This window comes from Wyeomyia smithii, chromosome 2 (genome assembly GCF_029784165.1).
Source record: "Wyeomyia smithii strain HCP4-BCI-WySm-NY-G18 chromosome 2, ASM2978416v1, whole genome shotgun sequence".
Taxonomy (NCBI): domain Eukaryota; kingdom Metazoa; phylum Arthropoda; class Insecta; order Diptera; family Culicidae; genus Wyeomyia; species Wyeomyia smithii.
The window spans coordinates 90,049,288-90,070,532 of NC_073695.1; the positions used below are offsets into that span (position 1 = coordinate 90,049,288).

At 39.3% G+C, this 21,245-nt stretch overlaps 1 protein-coding gene across 1 annotated transcript in view; it reads right to left on the bottom strand.

Moving 5' to 3' along the window:
• Nucleotides 1–2,115: 2,115 nt before the first annotated feature.
• Nucleotides 2,116–21,245, bottom strand: part of LOC129720824 (uncharacterized) — a 49,106-nt gene continuing 29,976 nt past the window's right edge. The window contains exons 5-12 of the mRNA XM_055672632.1: nt 15,848–15,985; nt 15,585–15,711; nt 8,292–12,532; nt 4,253–4,579; nt 4,040–4,183; nt 3,812–3,961; nt 3,038–3,107; nt 2,116–2,980 (exon numbers count right to left, since the gene is read on the bottom strand). Coding sequence (XP_055528607.1) covers nt 2,889–2,980; nt 3,038–3,107; nt 3,812–3,961; nt 4,040–4,183; nt 4,253–4,579; nt 8,292–12,532; nt 15,585–15,711; nt 15,848–15,985 — 5,289 coding nt within the window. The 3' untranslated portion in view covers nt 2,116–2,888. The remainder of the gene's footprint in view (nt 2,981–3,037; nt 3,108–3,811; nt 3,962–4,039; nt 4,184–4,252; nt 4,580–8,291; nt 12,533–15,584; nt 15,712–15,847; nt 15,986–21,245) is intronic.

A 21,245-nucleotide genomic window follows, 5' to 3' on the forward strand; every position in this document is an offset into this window, starting at 1 on the left:
CAGTATAGATGTAACATTCATATAGGCGGGATCTCACTAGGCAATGTGGCACAGTTGATATCGGAAACAATCTGCCTAGACTTTTATTTTTACCTTGTACGCACTTCTTAAAAGCACTTGTATCAACCACCCAAAATCAATAACGCATTGCTGGTGCCTGTCACTGTAAAATTGAAATTCTTTTGAATTCGTAACATTTATTTGCCTGAAGAGCATTGCGCGGAAGCGATACATCGACTGGATTGGTTATAATTTTGAGCTGGTTAACATGTGTTGTAAAACTTCATTGCATCTGTCCGTTTCCAACAGCTTCTCACGTCCCTGAATTCCAACCACTGCGTTAAAAATAATGAATCAATCGAATGTCGATGAAAAAAAATGTAGACAAATCCCATTGCCACCTAACCCTAGTTCACAGAAGATTATCAGAACTACTAATTCTTAATTGCACGGACGAAAACTGAATCCATGAATCTACTCTCGCTGCATCAAAAATATATTATAATATTCAACTAATATGACAATCATCTCAAGTTTGAACATATCATTGAATAATATCATCATCAAAACGAGAGACAGATGCGCACGCTGACTTGATTGAAACGATTGTGAAATATTTTCCTTGCACAAAAACGAAAACGAAGTAGACGAAAACGAAATTGAACTGTCATTGAGCTTGCCCCTCTCTCTCAGGGTTTGACGTCTTCGATAAAGTTGTAGATAATAATTTTGTCTTTCCTAAAAAATACGAACCGTGTAGCCAAAAAAAATTTTCAACGAAAAACTATCCAAAAAATGTAAACCTATTATCTCAAAAAGCTTATTCTTTAAAAATCGTTAATTTTTTTAAAATCTACAGAAGATTTAATAAATATTGATCATGGAGATTTAAAAAACAAAAAAGTTTGAATTTTACAAATACATAATCAAAGTATTTGGTAAAGTTATGAACAGTAATTATAGTCTTCCAGATGAAATATGCACCGTAAAACAAAATAAAAACTTAAGAAAATAGGAAATGTAATTATAAATCAAATATCATTAAAAAATCACATAAAAATAACATCACGACGAAGCGTTGCAACCCATGAGTAAAATTTTTAAAATCTATGCAAAAGGAAAGAAGGATGAAAATCTTCGCTCTGCGTAATTGATAGACGTTTCCTAATTGATTCATGAAATGTTAAGTTGAAAATAATAATTTTGGCTAATACACATCTCCAAGAATAAATCGACCACGTGGTCTTTTCGTTAATCGCGTGGTCTTTCAACAAACTCCCCCCTTCACCTCTTTATGACCACGTGGTTTGAGAACGGCCCCATATACTAATCGATTTTTTTCTTTACGTTTGACTGCAATTACATACCAAATTGGAGACTGTATATAAACGAGTCCGACCTGTGATATTTCAATAAGTTATGCGATAAGAATATGCGACTCTAAAGCTTTCTTTAAGAATGATCACAGATTTGCCGTCTCAAACTCAAACCGATACTAAGCAATTTTTCCCTAACTTTCGTGCAACACACAATCTTTCACACAACATACTGGACAGGAAACTCGCATATAATGTTGCGTGCAAGCTACGATGGGACTCATTCATAAATGTTCAACTTATTGCATAACCGCAGGCCGTAAGGATTAGGATGGCTACTCAATAACAGCAACATGCAGGGTTGTCACATAAGCGGATTTATCTTTAGTTGTACAGGTTTTCGACCAACTCTTTAGTCTTTATGCATAAATTCGCATATATGCACTGATGACACATACACGTATAAATTCATACGTATTCATCAAAAAATATAATATATTTGAACAAATTTGGAAGTTATACAGATGACAAAGAATTTTCTAGATTCAAATAGCAGATGGATATATCAGCAGGATCGTCACTTTCAAATTGATCGCACGTTGCTTCTAGCAGTCTCCCAACGCTTTCCAAACCCAGTTCCACGCTGTTGAAAACGGTTGCCCCGGATTTGATTCTTTTCTATCGGAGCGGTTCTTGCTATTTCATTTGATATACGTTAAGTTGGTTTTGTGGATAGGATGATCGTAAACATGTATGTTATTTGGCTTTTGGAAATGCTGTTAATCAATCAATAAGAAACTAGTGTAACATAATTTCATTTATTATTTCACTTGCATCGACACAATAAGACGCTACTCATTATTTTTACCGCATGGTTACAGTTAAGTGAAACTTCACAAACTACTCATTTATTTTAGCAGAATATCTGCCATATAATGGTAACAATTTATATGAGGCTATTTCAACCGAGGCCTGAGCTAAAAACGGTCATACAATGCAGCTGTTGTATATAGTATACAATTTATCTGAAATAGGTATATATTAACTGGACTGAGCTTGGGTGATCAACTTAAGCAAGACAACAGATAAGAGTATTGTTGGTTATAATAGATCCTCTATACGAAATCTATACGAGTGTTGATTGCAACCATATCATATTGGAAGAACGTAATAAAAACTGACAATAATAGAATATAGGGACGTTTTAAAGTCTAGCATGTAAGTATATAGCTTAGCCGTGTTTTTGGACGAAAGATGTCCCGAAAAATTGAGCCAAAGTTACAGTGTCGCATAAACATGTACAGGAAAACTACGATACAACCTACTCAAAGATGTAAAAATAATTCATTAATAATTTGGCCGCATTTTTTTTCAGCAGATGTCGCATAGTTTGTCCTAACATACGCGTGTCTGCTTTTCTCAGTCAATAGAAATGGGATAGTGATATAGATATCCGATATCAACCCTTTCCATCTAATGTGCTCTTGCGATAAGTTCCTAAGAGAAGAGACTCATGCAATCATTCTCCTGTTCGCAACTAACTTTCGTAAGCCCAATCTTAAATTGTTTCCATCAATTTACCCCATTTCCTCTCATTGGGCTCAGCGGTTCACGGGATGTATCGTCTTTTTCCTCAGCGCTGTCCTTAACTTCTGTCACCGTAGCTGAAAAAAAAGTTGAAATGTAAAATTAATGTCATATGATTGTAAGTGGAAAATTACCGCTGCTTGAACTTTTATCGTTGTCGTCCAGTTTAACAAGCGAAAGTTTCATTTTTCCACTGAGTACCACCTTAAAAATTAAACAAAACAAAATTAGTCTCAACGGTGAGTGGAATGATATGATTATGAAAGAAACCCGTTTGAATTACTGGTTGGACCGTTATTGTTGTTATAAAGTGGAAAAAGGATTTATTTGGAAAGTTTCAGAAGCAGAGATGTCTACGAGATCTTGTTAGGTAAAACAATGTTGGCTTAATAATTAACATTGACGCCAAATTCGTATCGGTTTGGCTACTGGTAATAAAATACCTTTTATACATTCAATGATTACGGTGGATGTTTCCTCATAAGTGATGGGAACTATCACTAAATGTCTATACTGATAGTTTTCCATTCATTATTCTGACTTTTTTTCGTTGCTATATTTCTTTTCATTGAGTTTTTTTAACATCGAAAAATACCATATGTATTAGTTCAGTTGCGTAACATGCTTCATAAGGTTATGATATTTTTGGAAAATTTGAAACTTCAAGCTTCAAAAATGGAAGATAAATACATTGATACTACCTAAGTCAAATCACTCGGTTTGGTCATTAATAACTTAGTGGAATGAATTGTTATGGATCACAGGGTTATAGGAAAATGGCAAATTGTGTGAGCTGATAATCAGCCAATTGCCATAACAAGACTTCACAATATCACTCGATATCACACGACACTTATTTATCAGAGCTAGCGCCACATTGCTGCCCTCTTGAGAAACTTGCAGCTTACCTCCTTGGTCGGAGACGCTACTCGGTTTGCTGCTGATGAGGGATGTACAACCGTGGTCGGTTCAGATCCTAACAGTACGTTAAGTTCCAAGCTCCGACCTTGGTTCAGATTCGATACCGACTCGAATACGACTATCAGGTTTAAGTCAAACTGTTATACGATCAAACAGATAGAGGAATAAAAAAAGCAACTTACAAGAAAACTGTAAAAAGTACGTTTAATACTTACAGGCGCTTCTTCATCATGCTTATGGGTGGCATCTAAGGTCTCAATGGAAAGGTCGGGATCTGCGACAACAACTTTCGATGTCTGTGGTGCTTTCGAATCCAATAGAATACACTTTGAGTCAGATGCTTCTGCTTCGACGAGCGCCTAGAGAATGAATAAAATGTGCGAGTTAATAGAGGCCACTTACTAAACTTGAAGCGCAACTCATTGTACCGAATCTAGTGTAACAGATTGCAACGGGGTACCAGGGCGACTGCTCTGCCTACCCATCTCGTACTTGGCCTTCTTTTCCATGGGTATCACTTTCAAGGTGCCACGATCTTCGCTAGGTTCACGTTTCTTAGGCACAGCGCCAGTTTCATGCTGGTGTTGCTTTTCGGTCTTTGTTGGTGCTTCCTCGTCCGTATCCGGAAGTCGATTCTGTTGTTCATCCTCGTTTGTATCGCTCTCAATAGTGCTATCCAATGTTTCGACTAAGTGCCCGTTGGACTTTGGCACCACCTTTCCGGCTGCCTCTCGGTTGTCCGTCTCTTCTGTTTCCTGTTTGTTCGAGGTGATTTCGATTGCAGCGATTGAGAGTAAGATCGGATTAGATTGTGATTCCGAACAGAGGGAATAGGCAAAAGTACAAGCCAAAATAAAGAGATTATTGCCAAACAATTGAAAAACAATTTAAATCTGTTCGTTTATTTATACACAAAGTTAAGCCGACAAAGAAATATGAACAAAATTTAGTTTCACAAACCATGAATGTAAGTGTAAGTTGTTTGAATTTACAAAAAAAAGTAGTGTGTGTATCAGTAGTGGTAACAAAAGGACAATGCACGCTCTAGTATGAAGAATAAATTCAACTTAGTATATTACAATTCGGGTTAACTAAAGATGCTATCCAGATCAGGAAGAGCCTTCAGTTGCTGGCGTTTTGTTTGTGCTCTATGTACTCAAATTAGTATCTAATTTGCTTTCATCTTACACGCTGGAGACTCTTTCTAGGTTTACTGTGGGTACTAAATATGCTTTGGAAAGTAACGGATCGATTGTTTGTCTTCGAAATGGGGTATATTTTGGCAAAAACAAAACAACGGGCTATTAAAAAAAATTAAGTGAAATGTAGAATAAAGTGGAAAATACTAGCAAAACAAAATCAATTTGTGCTCTAACCTTGCTTAAGTTGTTCGCCGATTTTTTAATGTTATCTATTTTTATTAACTGCTCATCTGCTGCGCTAATCAGACCTTGAATAGCCGTGACGACTGTTAATTAGATAATCGGGTTCGAATTTTCGTTTACGTGTGAGAAGACCAAAAGTTTTATGATAGAATTGTCGTTCAATGTGAATGTGTGCGTGACGGTGTGTCAAAATTTGGAACGGATTTATGTTTTTTTTTTTCGTTTCACGGATCGGTTCGGTTTTTCATATGGAAGAGAAACAAAATAAGGAATAGTTTATATCGATTAGTTACTCAATAATTTATTTATTTGGCAAAATAGGATTGCCTTCAGGTTGAAAACGAAACTTTTTTTTTGAATTTATTGGTCGAAAAAATCACTAATGGGTGGATATTTTGTGACGGGATAAAACAATTAACTCTGTTCAAAATGAGCCACTGGGGAGGTAAACGAAAAATATCCAGAAACATGTCCGATTTCGACTTATCTTCTCTAATTTTCTGCCCCACTTCAACATCTAATTCTACTGATAAGCAGTTCCAGTTGCCGATATATTTGACATAAACTGTGATTTCAGTGAACGGATAAATTTTTTAAGTTTCGCAAGTAAACTGTCTCGGGTTTTTACCGCTTTCTCCGATTTCACACATAATTGCTATGGTTGAGGATTAGCCGCGTATAAATTAGTTAATAACATTGGAAAATAAATGCAATGTGAACGATTTGTTTTTTTCGGGAATTGTTTCATGGATTCAAAACTATGACCAAATACACGCACTAACAGTTCGCTATTTCGTTCACTAGTTATGATTGTTACAAATGACATTTTTCCAATTCCAATTAAGATTTTTGTGCTAAACAAGTTTGCTGGAGACTGGTTTTCGACTAATGGCGGAAGACCAAAAAGTTTCTAGATAATATCATATCAAATTGAAACGAATAGTGTATCGAAAAGAATCGTGAATATTAGATACGAGCATGATTAGTTATAATAAATTGTTCTATTTCATGTTTTCAAAATAATTTCGTATTAAGGTTGAAGTGCGTCGAACCCTTAAATGGCCGACTTCAAGCCACCACGTGGTCAACTTCGAATTTTCAGATGCTTACTACACGGTAATAGTTAATGCATCACTTGTGAAAACATATCATCATGTTTGTTATGGTGATAAAAACATATAATAGTGTTTTCATAGACAACGCATTAACTATTCCCGAGTCTAGTTACGCTGAAAATTCGTAGTCGACCACGTGGTGACCACGTGATGTCTTCTACTCACTACCACCTTAATCTTGATATTTGAAAATTTACAACTACTTTTCGATACACTCCTTAGAAGGAAAAATTCTTTGTCGCCTACTGAGATTATAAATTGAACAGATAAGAAGATTTGGCGTTTACAAATACATATAACAAACAAATGAAAATTACAATTCTACAAAGAAAAACTAAGCGACTTCAAGTTGAAATGATCTAACATTTGATATACTTCTCAAAATGATTATTTTCAAATAAAGCAAAAAAATGAAACCGTAATTCTAACAAAGAGATAACTAAGGTTAAAAGGTCATGACAAATTGAAATTCTTCCAGTTACTAATAGTTACAACTTACTAAAAGTTTTGAACTTTTAACGTTCAAAAATAAATGACGAACTGACAGCACGATTTTGAATAGCATCATATCCCGTGGAGAAAAGAAGCACAGATTTACATGATATTAGAACTGTAGAACCAACAACTGTAAAAATAGTACAAACGATCACCATATTGATGTTTTCTTTGTAAACATAGGCTAAGAACCCAAGTTATTGCACCGCGGATTTCCGACAGCATCATATCTTTGACACAAATCTTACAATCTACAAAAGCACTGAAATCACACTATCTGTCAACCAGGAAAGGATTCTAACAAAATAGTCACTCGACAGCCAGCAAATGTCATACGTATTGGACTGTTTTCGTTCGAAAGTGTAGTTACTTAGCATAAATTTCGTTTATTGCATATTTTTTGTTGGGTGTAAAGGGAACGGGAAATCGAAATAGGTTAAAGCATAACAATCTTGTGCTTGTAAACAGTATCTCTAAGAAATCGGTAACAAAAAAGAAAAAATGAGGACAACAAAACCCAAACAAAATCAGCTAACCTGGCCCTTCGGGATGGCACTTATCTTGGCGATTATTTTGGTCATAGCCTGTTCCGTTTCGTCCAATTTCCTACGCAACAGATCGAGTTCCATCAGTTGGTCACTGCTACTGTCGGTGAGGACGGTGCTGTTGTCAGCAGTACCCGCAGCATTACGCGACAGAGTCAAAGCGGATGCGGAGCTATTGCTATTGTTACCACTACTATCACTAGCACTATAGTTAACTAGATCCAGAGTAAGAAATTTAGGATTAGTAACGTTGCTGACACTGGTCGGTACTTGATCAATGGCGGTCACACTACTGCTGCTTTCGTATTGTTCCGGGATGGTGTTTGAGGCGACGGTGCTGCTGCTACTGGATAAGGCTGTGCTGTGCTCGGGAGCGATGGCCTGACTCAACCCTTCAACTGGTACAAAATTTTCTATACTTACAGCCGAATCATCTTCCGTTTGGTTGTTGTTGAATGAGTTAAGTTCAATGGCGAATGATGAAGATGAAGTTGATTCTGTTTGTGACTGATTGTAGGAACTAGAGGGTTGATTAGTATCAGAACTCGTTTTCAAGTGGTTATTGTTGTTATTGGCCTCGGCCGGACAGGAACTACTGGCAGGGACCGTTGGCGTTGCGCTGCTCGTCGCCGAAAACTTGTCCTCGACAAGGATACTTTCAACTACTTTAGCAGCGGAAGCAGCAAGTCTTAGTGGCTCACTTACTTTCGGTGGTACAGATTGGTCCTTGCTTTCCGAGAGTGTTGACACTTGGCTATCGGCGGTTGGCGGGGTGCTGTGCAAAATCTTTTCCGTGATAATGTGATCTACGATTGTTTCAATCTCACTCGCCACGGCCGTAGCCTCGGTCAGTGTGCGCTCTATTAGTCGTTCCTTGGTTACATGCTCTAGTTCATCAACACTACTAGGTTCCTCCACATGTCCTACCTGTTCGTTAGAAGTGGTATCGCTGGATGCCACTACATCAGGCTCGGTAGTTTGAAGTTCTTCTTGGTTTTCGGAAATTACGTCCAAAATAGTTGCACCTCTCGTCGTACAAGGAATTTCGATGCTCTCTTCAACGACTTCCGAAATTATCTCCGAAGTATCAATCTTTTCGACGTCAAGTTTGATGATAAACTCGTCGATTGTTTTACCTTCTTCGGTTGCGGTCACATTGTCGTCAACAATTTCTTCTATGGTTAGCCCTTCCGTAGAACGAGTCGCTGTATCGGGTTCAGTCATTTTTTCGGAATGGCATTCTGCAGTGTCATCACTGAAAACAACTACTTCAGCAGAAGTTTCGTCGCCGTTATAAATCACAGGATCATTCGATCGAGTGTCGTTCAAATCTTCGGTAGTGATTATGGACTCTGGAACAGTTTCCTCTTCAGTTTTATCCTGTTCTTCAGGATGGACGTGCAAATCTGTTTGCCGTTCTAGATTATGCACAAAGTCTTGTTTCTGTGTCTCATCGACTGATTCAACCATAACTTCGGTTGTTGCTACAGTCAAGGACTGCTCAACACTCGTATCAATATGAGAGGGGATATCTTCCACTGAAACCTCTTTAATAATTTCTGCTTGTTTCTCATCAGTAAGCGATTCGGCAACATGCTCTGGCGGCCCATTGTCAGGAATTAATTTCTCGAAAGATGCAGGTTTTGCTTCATCCGTAGAAAGATTTTCTTGAAATGCGGGTTGAATTGGTTCATCAGAAGAAAATATTTCGGTAGTCTGATTATCACTAGTCTCGTGTTCTGGAATAGTGTAAGTCTGCTCGTTCTCCACGGTAGCTTCCAGTTCCTTCGTGGTGGCAGATATGCAAGGTTCTACTATTTCCTCGTCTATTAGCGCAACAAATTCTTCTGAAGAACTAGCTCCCGGTTTTTCGTCATCAATCAAAAGTTCAGTCTGCTCCTCGTTGTATTTTTTAACCGAGTCATCTACTTTTGTAGTAGTTGCAAGTGTCATCCGTGGTGGTTTTGTTTCCAATAGTTTAGCATCATCGGAAGTTATGTCTACGCAATCACTGACTTCTACAGCAGTAACGCATCGTTCCATGAAAGGGACCGCTGATGAAGTGTTGTCCGATTCAGGTGCTACTTCGCTCACAGCAGCTGTCTGAGTAGGTTGGCTAATTATGACTTCTTCGATGGTACTGGAACTCGAAGCCGTAACTGTGTTCGTATCCATTGCATCCTCTACTTGTTCAGTATCATCAGATTTAACTGATAAATCTTTTTCCGTTTTTAAAACAGGCTCAACCACGCATTCCACAACTTGATGGACATTTGAGTATATATTTTCCTTCGAGAGCTCATCCGCTTGTTCATGATCAGCAGCAACAGACAATTCAGACTTTTTAATTGCTTCGCATTTATCTAGTTCAAGATCACGGTTATCGATAGCTTTGGATTCGCTTTCTAGCACAACAGAAGGTTGAACGGTTTCTTTCACCAACACAGATGATTCTTCTGTTTGTTGCACAGTTTCTACACATGTAGTATCCTTTTCTTGGGATTCTGTTACTTCATCTATGCGAGTAGGCTTCTCAGATGCTGGCTCGTCAGCAGCTAGTTTTGCTGTCGCTGATTCTTGAACGGGAAAGTCGTCGAGTTTATGTGGATATTCGCCAGGCGATGAGGATTCTGATGAGTTCTCGGTCACGGATGACTGATCCGAAGAATCGGATAAAACAAAAGTAACATGCTTTTTCATTGGTGTTTCCACCGTTGTCTGCCCACCAGTAGGTTCTATTTCTGAGGAACAAGGTTCGGTATGTTGCGATAATAACTCATATGATGGAGGCTCTTTGCTCTTGTCTGCGTTGTCAAAGTTCTTCGCAACACATGGTTCTATTTCAGAGTTGATAGAAGGTGACAAATTCGTGGATCCCTTTTCGATCTCGCAAGTTTCAGTGACTGTCATTGAAGTTTCTGGCATTTTACTCGGTACTTGAGAGTCAAAATCCGATGACGCAAACTCAGTCGGCTTCACTTCAGACTGACCCTCTAAATCACTTAGGGATTTAGTGGAAATCATCACTTCTGAAACATCTTTGTTAGTTTCAACCGGAACAATTGTCTCGTCAGAGTCAACACGGTTGTCGAACGAGCATTCCAAGTTGGAAATTTCTGTGATTACTGCTGTAGATTTTTCGATCGCCACTTGTTCTGCCTGCTCTATTATCTCAGTCACTAGATCTTCAGCAATCGCTCTTATTTCTTGCTCTTCAATTTGCTCAAACACTGCTTCATCCATCGTGGCAGAAATATTTCTGATTGTGATTTCTTCTTGATTAGGCGATGCTTCAAGTTCAATTTCAAATGTAATCTCTTCCTCGACCTCGATTGTTTCAAACGAATCTTCTTGACTTGGTAATGATTCTTTAATATTTTCAGTGGGAGCCACAATTTCTGGAGCGATTTCAGTAGTCACATCTGTAATATTTTCCTTGTCATCAGCAGTGATACCATGGTCATCAATTTGACTATCTGCGGTAGACAACGCTACCGGTGGTCCAGCCATTTCATCATCCGCGATTGGTTTAACCTGCTCTAGAACCTCTGTTTCAAGATCTGCCGAAATTGCCTTGATCTCTCGTTCCTCTTCTTGTTCCACCATAGCTTCATCCAACGTGGAAGAAATCGTTTTGATTGCTGTTTCTTCTTCGTCCGGTGATATTTCCAGTTCAATTTCGCATATTTTTACTTCTTTACTGCATTCATTTGGAATCGATCCTTCCCCAAAAGTCGGTATTTCTTTCTCACTTACAGTACCGTAGTCCGCATTATCAACCTGTGCGGCATCAATGTTTGGTGATTGATGATTCGGTGCAAATAAACTGACCGTTTGCACACTTTCAAGAACTTCCTCCGTCTCCTTTTCAGTAACCTGTTCTGGGAATGCGAATTCGGAAACGACACTCACCTTTTCTAAAACATTTTCTACAACTTCAAGGCCTACTGTTTTGAAAGCTTCGATATCATGAATTTGTTCAGCAAAATCGCTTTCTGCCCCTGCATATATTTCTCCCTCCGTTGCATCTTTAACTGCTTCAACCGCCTGCAAATCATTTTCTATAGGCTCTGTACCAATTGTTTCTGTCTCTTCAGTCTTCTCTGTTACGATATTATCAGTTTGTAAGAGGAGCGACGGTGTATAGACAGAATCATTCATCATATCAACGGAAACTGCGTTTTCGGGTTCGAAGGTTTCCGATTCTCGTAGCATATCACTAGCTTCGACACCTTCAGTATCAGACTTCGATTCGATCCAAGCAACTGGAGCAGCTTCTACTTGATCTACCAATTCTAGTATATCTGCAACAATATCTGAAGCAGTTGTTTCTATTTCTCTTTCTTCAACCGGTTGGTTGCTTAACGTTTGCGTAGCTTGAGCTACTTCTACTGATACTTCCGCAACATAAGGAACTTCTTCTTTTCCAGAAATGTTCTGCTCCAATGCTACGCTCGAAATTTTTATTTCATTTTCTGGTGCAATTGTTGCGTTATCATACAATTGAGCTTCGTTTTCTTCATTCGGTACGCATTGCAATGGTGCTGACAACTTAAAACCTTCGGGCTCGGCAATTGCAGTTTTATTTTCGTTAGTATCTTGTGGTGCTTCGAATTCGGATGATCTGAAACAGATTTCAAGCTCTGATTTTTCAGAATCATTCTCTTTCCTTTCACTAACAACAAATGCTTCAGCTTGCTCAATTACGCTTTCCACTAGTTCTATTGCAACTGATTCCACTACTTCATCTACTTTTTCTCCAGCTTCTTGTAACACTTCTTGAACTACTTGACTCGCTACTTCTGCTAAGATTGTTCCACTTGTTTGTTCGTCGTTATGCTGTACAGCTCTTTGCAAATCGAATCCATCGTCTACCTTCTCGATAGTAGGATCGTATTTTGGTTGATCGTATTCATCGCTAGTAACATTTTGCTCATTTTTTGGTTCATCCACCAGTGCATGAGTGACGCTGTTGTCCTGTTCTAAGAAATCCTTTTGCTCACATTCTACCGCATGTAAATCCGCTGTCGCCGGATGTTCCTCTGCTTTGGCCGCCAACTTCTCGTAGTCGCCACTTATTTCCGCCTGCACCGAGTGACCGTTGCCGGTACAGGGCACTGGAACCGCTGAAGCAGGAACACCGTTCTCTGTGCCTGAGATCGGCTGGCCTAGAAAGAAAAATGGGACAAATCCAACAACAAAAACTAAACAAACAACAAACAATACAAGAGGGTATGGAGGGGAGAGTTAAAAATTAAATGAAATCCTAAAAAAAATGGTTAACATTTTCAAATTCTAGGTAGCAATAAACTTTAATCACTAAAAACTGCATGTGCCGCACAAGTAAACGTATCATTCCAAAGGATATTAAGGTGGATTAACATTGCATTTTATGTAAGATCAGATGAAAAAAAATGTGTTAGTGTGTTCACAAGGATTAATCTCAATTTTCGCAGAATTCTCATTGTTTTGCTGATTATACTGTATAATACAAGTCGCTTAGATAATTTTCCAACATTCCACAAACGATAGTATATTGCACTTTAAACTGAGAGATCCGCATTAACATCAAAACGCGACATACGAACAAATTTTACCATCAAAATATTACTAGTCATAAATAAAATTCTTAAGGTGAAAGCCACAAACGGCCGACTCCGAGTCACCACTTCGAATTTTCAAAAGCACCAGGCTCTGAAATAGTTAATGCATTACTTATCACCGAGTCTTGTGCCTTTGAAAATTCGATGTAGTGGAAACACAGTTTCAGTTTAATTGTGAACGGAAAAGACAAAAGACAAGCCTGAAGAAAAATTTCGCCTCTAATCCGCGCCTACTGTTAAACTGTCTCATCATTTTCATAGGAAAATTATTGCCCGCAAATTTGTCATTTATATTAACATCTAAGAATACTTTAAGACTATATTTAATTGTTTGGTGTCAAGATTAAAAGTTACAACAACAAATTAACAAACGACGCGAATAACTATCTAGTAGTTAAAACATCTCTAATCAAACATAAAAAAATAATAACAAGATAACAACAAGCAAATTATGCCTGTTTGCAATCGACATAAATGTCAGTATCAGTCAGTCAGTCAGTCAGTATCCTGGATTTTTTATTTCAAAAGCGTTTTTTTAATACACACCTCCTTCACTGTAGAACGTACATTTGAATTTTTTTTCATCTTGTCATTCTAACATTACGCAATTACGGTAAATGCATTGAGATGCTTTTGCCGCAATAGGTCTTACTTTTGTTCTAAAATACAGTTTCAAGTGTGCGAGAACGAGAGAGTGTAACTTTTAAATAACAGTGTTGCCAAAGAGTAAATGTTATAGATGAAGAAAAAAAAAAAGAGTAAATGTATATGAACTCAACTTTTAAAGATGTTGATGAAAACTAACTCAACTTTAGACGCTTTTTTGGTTAACCAAATAGGTAATGGAAAAATTGTATTGTTTTTTTTTTTATTCTCGCTTAGTTTCCGTCGGTCTAGTTCCGCCACTGTTGTGGCCAATCACCGACGCCCAGGGAGGCGACTCCACACCCAGTACTCTAACTCACGATCCGTTCATTGGCGCCGGTCCGCCAACGGCTTTACTTCCTCATGCGATGGAAGGCGTGATCTCAGAGATTTTTCGCCCCAGAAAATCTCCCGGTGTCGGCTAGGATTGAATCTAGACCAGTTGGGTTGGTTGTGAGTGGATCACGCCACCTCACAACCATCGACACCTATGTCGGCGGTGGGATTCGAACCCAGGCGTCGAGCGTGGTTGGCGAAGACGTTACCAACCACACTAGGCCCCCGCTCAAATTTTATCGTTAACATATTTAATTACTAACATGCAAAGTACATTCGAGAAAGAATGTAACGTTTCATTATCTTTGCGCCGTCAGAAGTGAATGTAAATATCTGTGAAATCCGATTATTTTCTTCATGAAAAGAAACGTGAAAGTGAGAACCAAACATCATAGGATCAGATTTCTGATTCTTTTGATGTAAAAATATCTTTTTATTCCAACGCAATCCTGAGATTTTACGTTTCAAATGATTTGCACTGAGGAAATTGAGTTTTTTTTTTTCATTTTACCGGAACTGCGTAAAACAAATGTGTGCTGTGAGCGTACATAAGACTATCAAATCCTTGTTGAAACTTTTTTTTGTGACACCAAAACCTTAATCTAGCCGAGCAAAGCTCGGAGCTGTTGAGATTAGTCGGCTAAATCACTATTTGCTTTCATCGTTTGTGGGAGGCTGGATCGTTTTTATCTTTTTATCAAAACCATTGCGACTAGATACATTTTCTCCCGTAAGGGATGTTTTTTTTTTTTATAAACTACTCGCGTGATTCAGGGTCGTCGGGGTGAAAAAGGCAATCAAACAAAAAGCACACCACTTTTCGTTTCTAGCAAACGATTAGTTCGAATCTACCGGGGACTAACAAACATAAACAAGGCTACCAGGAATGCAAGGGGAGGGCAGGTTAACAGACGATTTGCTTGCTTACGTTGCGTGTTAGTTCCACTTTAAAAAGTCATTCTTAATACAGTTGAGGTAGTTCACTTTAGATCAGATTGCAAATATGTATATCCTCTTCAGCTAAACATTTGACGTAGAAGGTAACTATTGTGAATGGACATTTCTAGATATTTTTTCAGAACTAAAGACAAACCGTGGAAAATATACTCGCATCAAAAAGAAAGTCAATTGACTGCCTGTTCAAAGATAAAAGATTTATCAATAAAAACATTTCATGCTTCGACAGATTTGCTGAACGGTCCCCACTAGTAAATTTAAACTGGAATATGGACTGGTATGACAGCTAGAATTAAATGTATTAAAAAATGGAGAACGATGGTATCGATATGGTCATATGGGGGAAAATGGTGCGTGTAATGCACATTGACAACACGTGAAATGTCTTTATTTGTTTTTATGTTTTTTATAAAATGTATAAAAACATCTTACTGATCATCTTACTTGCGCTATGATCTTTCCAGGCTATGCATATATGTAAAGTAAACGTTGCTGGATTAATGATTGTATGGTGCGAATATTGTTTCCGAATTGTACAATTGATGAAAAAAAAATGTTTGGGCAAGGTTTTAGTGTTGAATGCAAATTTTTAAACATTATGTGCGATTGCTGGTATTAGTGAACTGGTGTAGAAGTTCCAATGCGTAAATGACAAACGAATATGACATAGGCAACGTACCTAGCTTCGTGTTTCCACTGTCAGGCCGTTTGATGTACGTTTGTTCAGTCGAGAAGACCTCATTCCTGAAGGCCGGATCTGGTTTAATCTCCGGATAAGGGGCGGTTGGCGTTTTTTTGAATACGAGCTATTTGATGGCGAGGGAAAAAAGTGAAACGGGAAAAAAAAAACAATAATAAATCATCTGGTGCTGAATCGCTTGCATATCATAAATAACGCATAGTATCTAGAGAGTGCCAAAAGCCGTCCCATATTGTGCTTACTTTCAGTATTGTGTAGATGAAGAATGAAACTATACCGATGGTATAAAGTGGCATTATGAAACCCATTGAATTGGCGGATTTTGTCGGTTGATGTGATCCAGCTCCCATAGGCGGGCGCATACCAGGTATGGGACCGGGCTGTAAAGAAACAGACATAAATTGTGCAACTATTCGATTAGAATTGCAGAAAGCGTTTCCGGTGGATGGTAAAAATCGTGAATTATATATGAGAATGGTTGAAATCAAGCGTTGCAATTCGTGCAAATTAAATATGAAAGTTTTAAAGCGATGCATCAACCAGGATGCAAAAGAAATTTGGAAGGAAGAAAGGATTAGTTTAGACGGTTATGATGAGCGAATCCAACTAGTATGACTGCAATTATCATAACTTTCTAATTTTAATTTTAAACGGGATTTTAATGGGTTTAAGTTGAGTGAAATGATTTTACTATTCAAATTTTATTGTACCTTAATAAAGCTATGCAATTATTCTCCGATAGTATTCATAACTTCCGAGTCGAATCGTGCTCGAAATCGAGAAAGCCTAACTGCCGTTTCTAAACCACGATGTCAATAATAGGGGTACAGAGGAGTTAGTCAAAAGACCATGGAAGACCACAGAGGGGGTTGGCAAATTGAAGAGCAAACCACGTGGTCTCTATTTTCAAACTTTATGTTTCATTATGGTCATGAAAAAATATTTCATCGTGTCAAGTTTTATTATATTTTGTTATTGGACGAATGTGAAACTCTCAAAGGATTCTCGAATTATTTTATTTAGCTAACATTAACTAATCAGTGAAGAGTTTTTTTTTTTGTTCATCTATAATTTATTTGACACGGCACAAATACAATTCAATGTTTAACGGCGCCAATTATATCTGGTAGCTTACTTTCTAAAGTATCTTAATAACTAAAAGCAAATTTTTTATCCTCGCTGCCGACTACGAGCTGAAATTAAATGTAACTTAAAGCTATAATATTTTGCATTAAAAGCACTGGGTTACTGTATGATGGTTTTTATTGCCATAGGTAAACACATGTTCCGCTGCTGGGTCAAGATATTACGGACTGGCATATTGGGTTGTCTCCCTCGGGCCTTGAGAGTATCGTGCGGGTCTAGTTGCTGTTTCCGGATCCGGGGTCTTAACGTGTTCTTGTCGTTCGGTTGGATGTAGGCGGAAGGGAATAGGATTAAACTGGGGCGTGGATGGATTTCAGGAAAACGTATATAAGGGACATGTAGGATAGGTCACGGCTCGCCAAGACATCACGAACAGGAACAGCCTACTGCCTACTTTCGGCCTGCAGGGAAGCTATTAATTTAGACCTGGCGTCACGGTGTACAGGGCATGACCAAACAACGTGCTCTATGTCGTGATAACCTTCACCACAGGCACAGATACCACTTTCCCCGAGCCCAACACGACGGAGATGCGCGTCAAATCTATAGTGATTGGACATAAGCCGGGACATCACGCAAATGAAATCCCGACCTACATCCAACCCCTTGAACCACGGGTTCGTCGACACCTTGGGAATTATGGAATGTAACCACCTTCCCAGTTCCCCTCTGGTCCAAGCATTTTGCCAACTTATGATCGCATTCTGACGTACAAATGAGAAAAATTCATTAAAGGCAATTGGTCTTTCATAAATTCCACCGTTTGTTGCGCCCACCTTAGCAAAAGAGTCCGCTTTCTCATTGCCCGGTATTGAGCAGTGAGAAGGGACCCACGCTAAGGTAATCTGATACGATTTTTCGGATAAAGCACTCAGATGTTCCCGTATTTTACCCAGGAAATACGGAGAGTGCTTAACATCTTTCATCGATCGGAGAGCCTCAATGGAACTGAGACTGTCCGTAAAGATGAAATAATGGTCCGTGGGCATTTTTTCGATAATCCCTAGGGTGTACTGAATTGCAGCCAATTCTGCGACGTAAACAGAAGCAGGATTATCAAGCTTATGGGAGACGGTTAAATTGTTATTGAAAATACCGAAGCCAGTGGACCCATCAAGAAGTGATCCGTCAGTGTAGAACATATTGTCGCAGTTGATGTTTCGATATTTATTGGAAAAAATTTTGGGGATCTGCTGCACGCGTAAATGATCCGGGATTCCACGAGTTTCTTCTATCATGGAAGTATCGAAAAACACAGTAGAATCTGAAGTATTTGATAAGTCGACACGATTTGGAATATTCGAAGAAGGGTTAATATTATGGGACATGTGATTGAAATACAATGTCATAAAACGGGTTTGAGAATTAAGTTCGATTAACCTTTCAAAATTTTCAATCACAGGACGGTTCAAGACCTCACATTTGATAAGAATGCGAGAAGACAGGCTCCAGAAGCGGTTTTCCAATGGTAGTACTCCAGCTAAGACCTCCAAACTCATCGTATGGGTCGACTGCATGCAACCCAAGGCGATACGCAAACAACGATATTGTATTCGCTCCAGTTTGATCAAATGTGTGTTTGCTGCGGAGCGGAAGCAGAAACACCCGTACTCAATAACAGACAGTATCGTTGTTTGGTAAAGCCTTATAAGGTCTCCTGGGTGGGCTCCCCACCATTGTCCGGTTATTGTACGAAGAAAATTCACTCTTTGTTGACATTTTTTCATCAGATACCTAACGTGACAACCCCAGGTGCCTTTAGAGTCGAACCAGACACCAAGATATTTGTGTACCAAAACCTGAGAAATCGTTTTACCCATTAATTGTGTTTGAAGCTGAGCAGGTTCATGCTTCCTAGAAAAAACTACTATCTCAGTCTTCTCCGGAGAGAATTCGATACCCAGCTGTAAAGCCCAAGCAGACAAATTGTCCAAGGTATCTTGCAATGGTCCTTGCAAATCGGCAGCTTTGGCTCCTGTAACAGAGATTACACTGTCGTCTGCAAGTTGTCTTATCGTGCATGAATTTGCCAGACATTCGTCGATGTCATTTACATAAAAGTTGTAAAGAAGGGGGCTTAAACATGAGCCCTGGGGAAGACCCATGTAGCTAATGCGAAAAGTTGCCAAATCGCCGTGCGTAAAATGCATGTGCTTTTCGGACACCAAATTGTGCAAAAAATTGTTCAAAATTGGAGAAAATCCTTGTTGGTGAAGTTTACCCGAAAGAATGTCAATAGAAACGGAATCAAAAGCCCCCTTAATGTCCAAGAACGCAGACGCCATTTGTTCTTTGCGAGCATACGCCAGCTGAATATCTGTTGAAAGCAACGCAAGACAATCATTCGTCCCTTTGGCACGGCGGAAGCCAAATTGAGTATCTGATAGTAGACTATTTGATTCGACCCAATGGTCTAAACGACGGAGTATCATTTTTTCCATCAATTTCCGGATACAGGATAGCATTGCAATCGGCCTATAAGAGTTGTGATCAGAAGCTGGTTTCCCTGGTTTTTGGATGGCGATCACCTTCACTTGCCTCCAATCCTGCGGTACAATGTTTTGCTCCAGGAACTTATTGAACAAGTTCAACAAGCGCCTCTTGGCATTGCCGGGTAGATTCTTCAACAAGTTGAATTTGATTCTATCTAACCCAGGTGCGTTATTGTTACAGGACAGGAGGGCAACTGAAAATTCTGCCATCGTAAAAGGTGATTCTATCGCGTCGTGACCCGGAGACGTATCGCGAACAAAGTTTTGCGCAGGAACAGAGTCCGGACATACTTTCCTGGCAAAATCAAATATCCACCGACTTGAAGACTCCTCGCTTTCGTTGACCGTTACGCGATTCCGCATTCTTCGGGCTGTGTTCCAAAGAGTGCTCATCGATGTCTCCCTCGACGTCTCGTTCACGAACCGACGCCAATATCCGCGTTTCTTTGCTTTAGCCAGGCTTTTAAGCTTGGTATTAAGCTCCGAATACCGTATATAGTCGTCGGGTATACTTCCCTTCTGGTAGGCCAAAAACGCGTCGGATCTTTGCGTGTAGACATCGGAGCACTCTTGGTCCCACCACGGAGTGGGAGGCCGTTCTTTGATCGTTACGCCGGGATATATCTTCGTTTGGGCTTGCAACGCGGCGTCGAGAATCAAGCCCGCGAGGAGGTTGTATTCTTCAAGTGGTGGATGATGTTGAATCGACTCGACCGCTTTTGAAATCATTTCCTCGTATAACTTCCAATCGACATTCCGTGTGAGGTCATACGGAATGTCAATTGGTCGCTTGCGAGTTGACCCGTTTGTGCTACCGTGAGGATCGAGGATTACCTCCCATGTGCAATCCAACCGTAGCGACGTCGAACATAAGGATAGATCCAAAGCGCTTGGGCGCGCTGGAGGTTTCGGGATACGTGTCATTTCACCGTTGTTTAAAATAGTCATGTCGAAGTCATCGCAAAGGTTATAGATTAAAGAGGAGCGGTTATCATTGTAAGGGGAACCCCAAGCCACACCATGAGAGTTGAAGTCTCCCAAAATCAAACGTGGCGAGGGAAGAAGTTCTATTAAATCAAAGAGCAGCCGTTGCCCAACCTGTGCTCTGGGAGGAATATATATTGAGGCAATACAAAGCTCTTTACCTTGTATTGTCATTTGACATGCGACAACTTCGATGCCTGGAATCGAGGGGAGGTTAGTACGATAGAAAGAATAGCACTTCTTAATCCCTGAAAGTACTCCTCCATATGGGGTGTCTCGATCAAGGCGAATAATATTAAAATCATGGAAGTTGAGATCAATGTTTGAAGTAAGCCAAGTTTCACAAAGGGAAAATGCATCGCATTTGTTTTTATTTATCAAAACTTTAAACGAATCAATTTTTGGTAAAATACTTCTACAATTCCACTATAAGACAGAGATAGAATCCTTCATATACGCAGTTGAATTAGGCATCGAAGGATACAATCGCTGCAAGGAGGGGCCATTGGGCAGTCAACTGCTTCAAAAATAATCCAACTGTTGGGAGGAATGCTGTAAGAAAAATTTTAATTGGATCGGGTACATTTTCAAAAATCCAGTCCACAATGTCAGAAAATTTCACTAATCCAGAGTTTGTTTCATCAACTGGATGTGCAAAAGGAACAACTGGGGTTTTAGATGTTCCTGGCAGTGCTGGGAACTCCTTCTGGGACTTTAAATTTGCAAGCCCAGGAGGAGTTTGCTTCGGTTTTTCCGCAGCACTGTTTGGTTTGTTCGTACTTTTCATTACACTTTGGGAAATCTTAGGACCTTTACGGGGAAGTTTAGGAGAAGAAACATTTTTCCTCTTCCTAGACTCCCCAGGATTGGCATAAGATGTTCCCGCTGATGAATCGTCAGAATCGGTTTCATCAGAGGACAACAGATCAAAGGGGTTCGATGTTATGGTAGAAGTGGTCACGGTCTTCTTCAGCATCTCAGCATAAGAACGCTTTGAACGCTCCTTAAGTGACCGCTT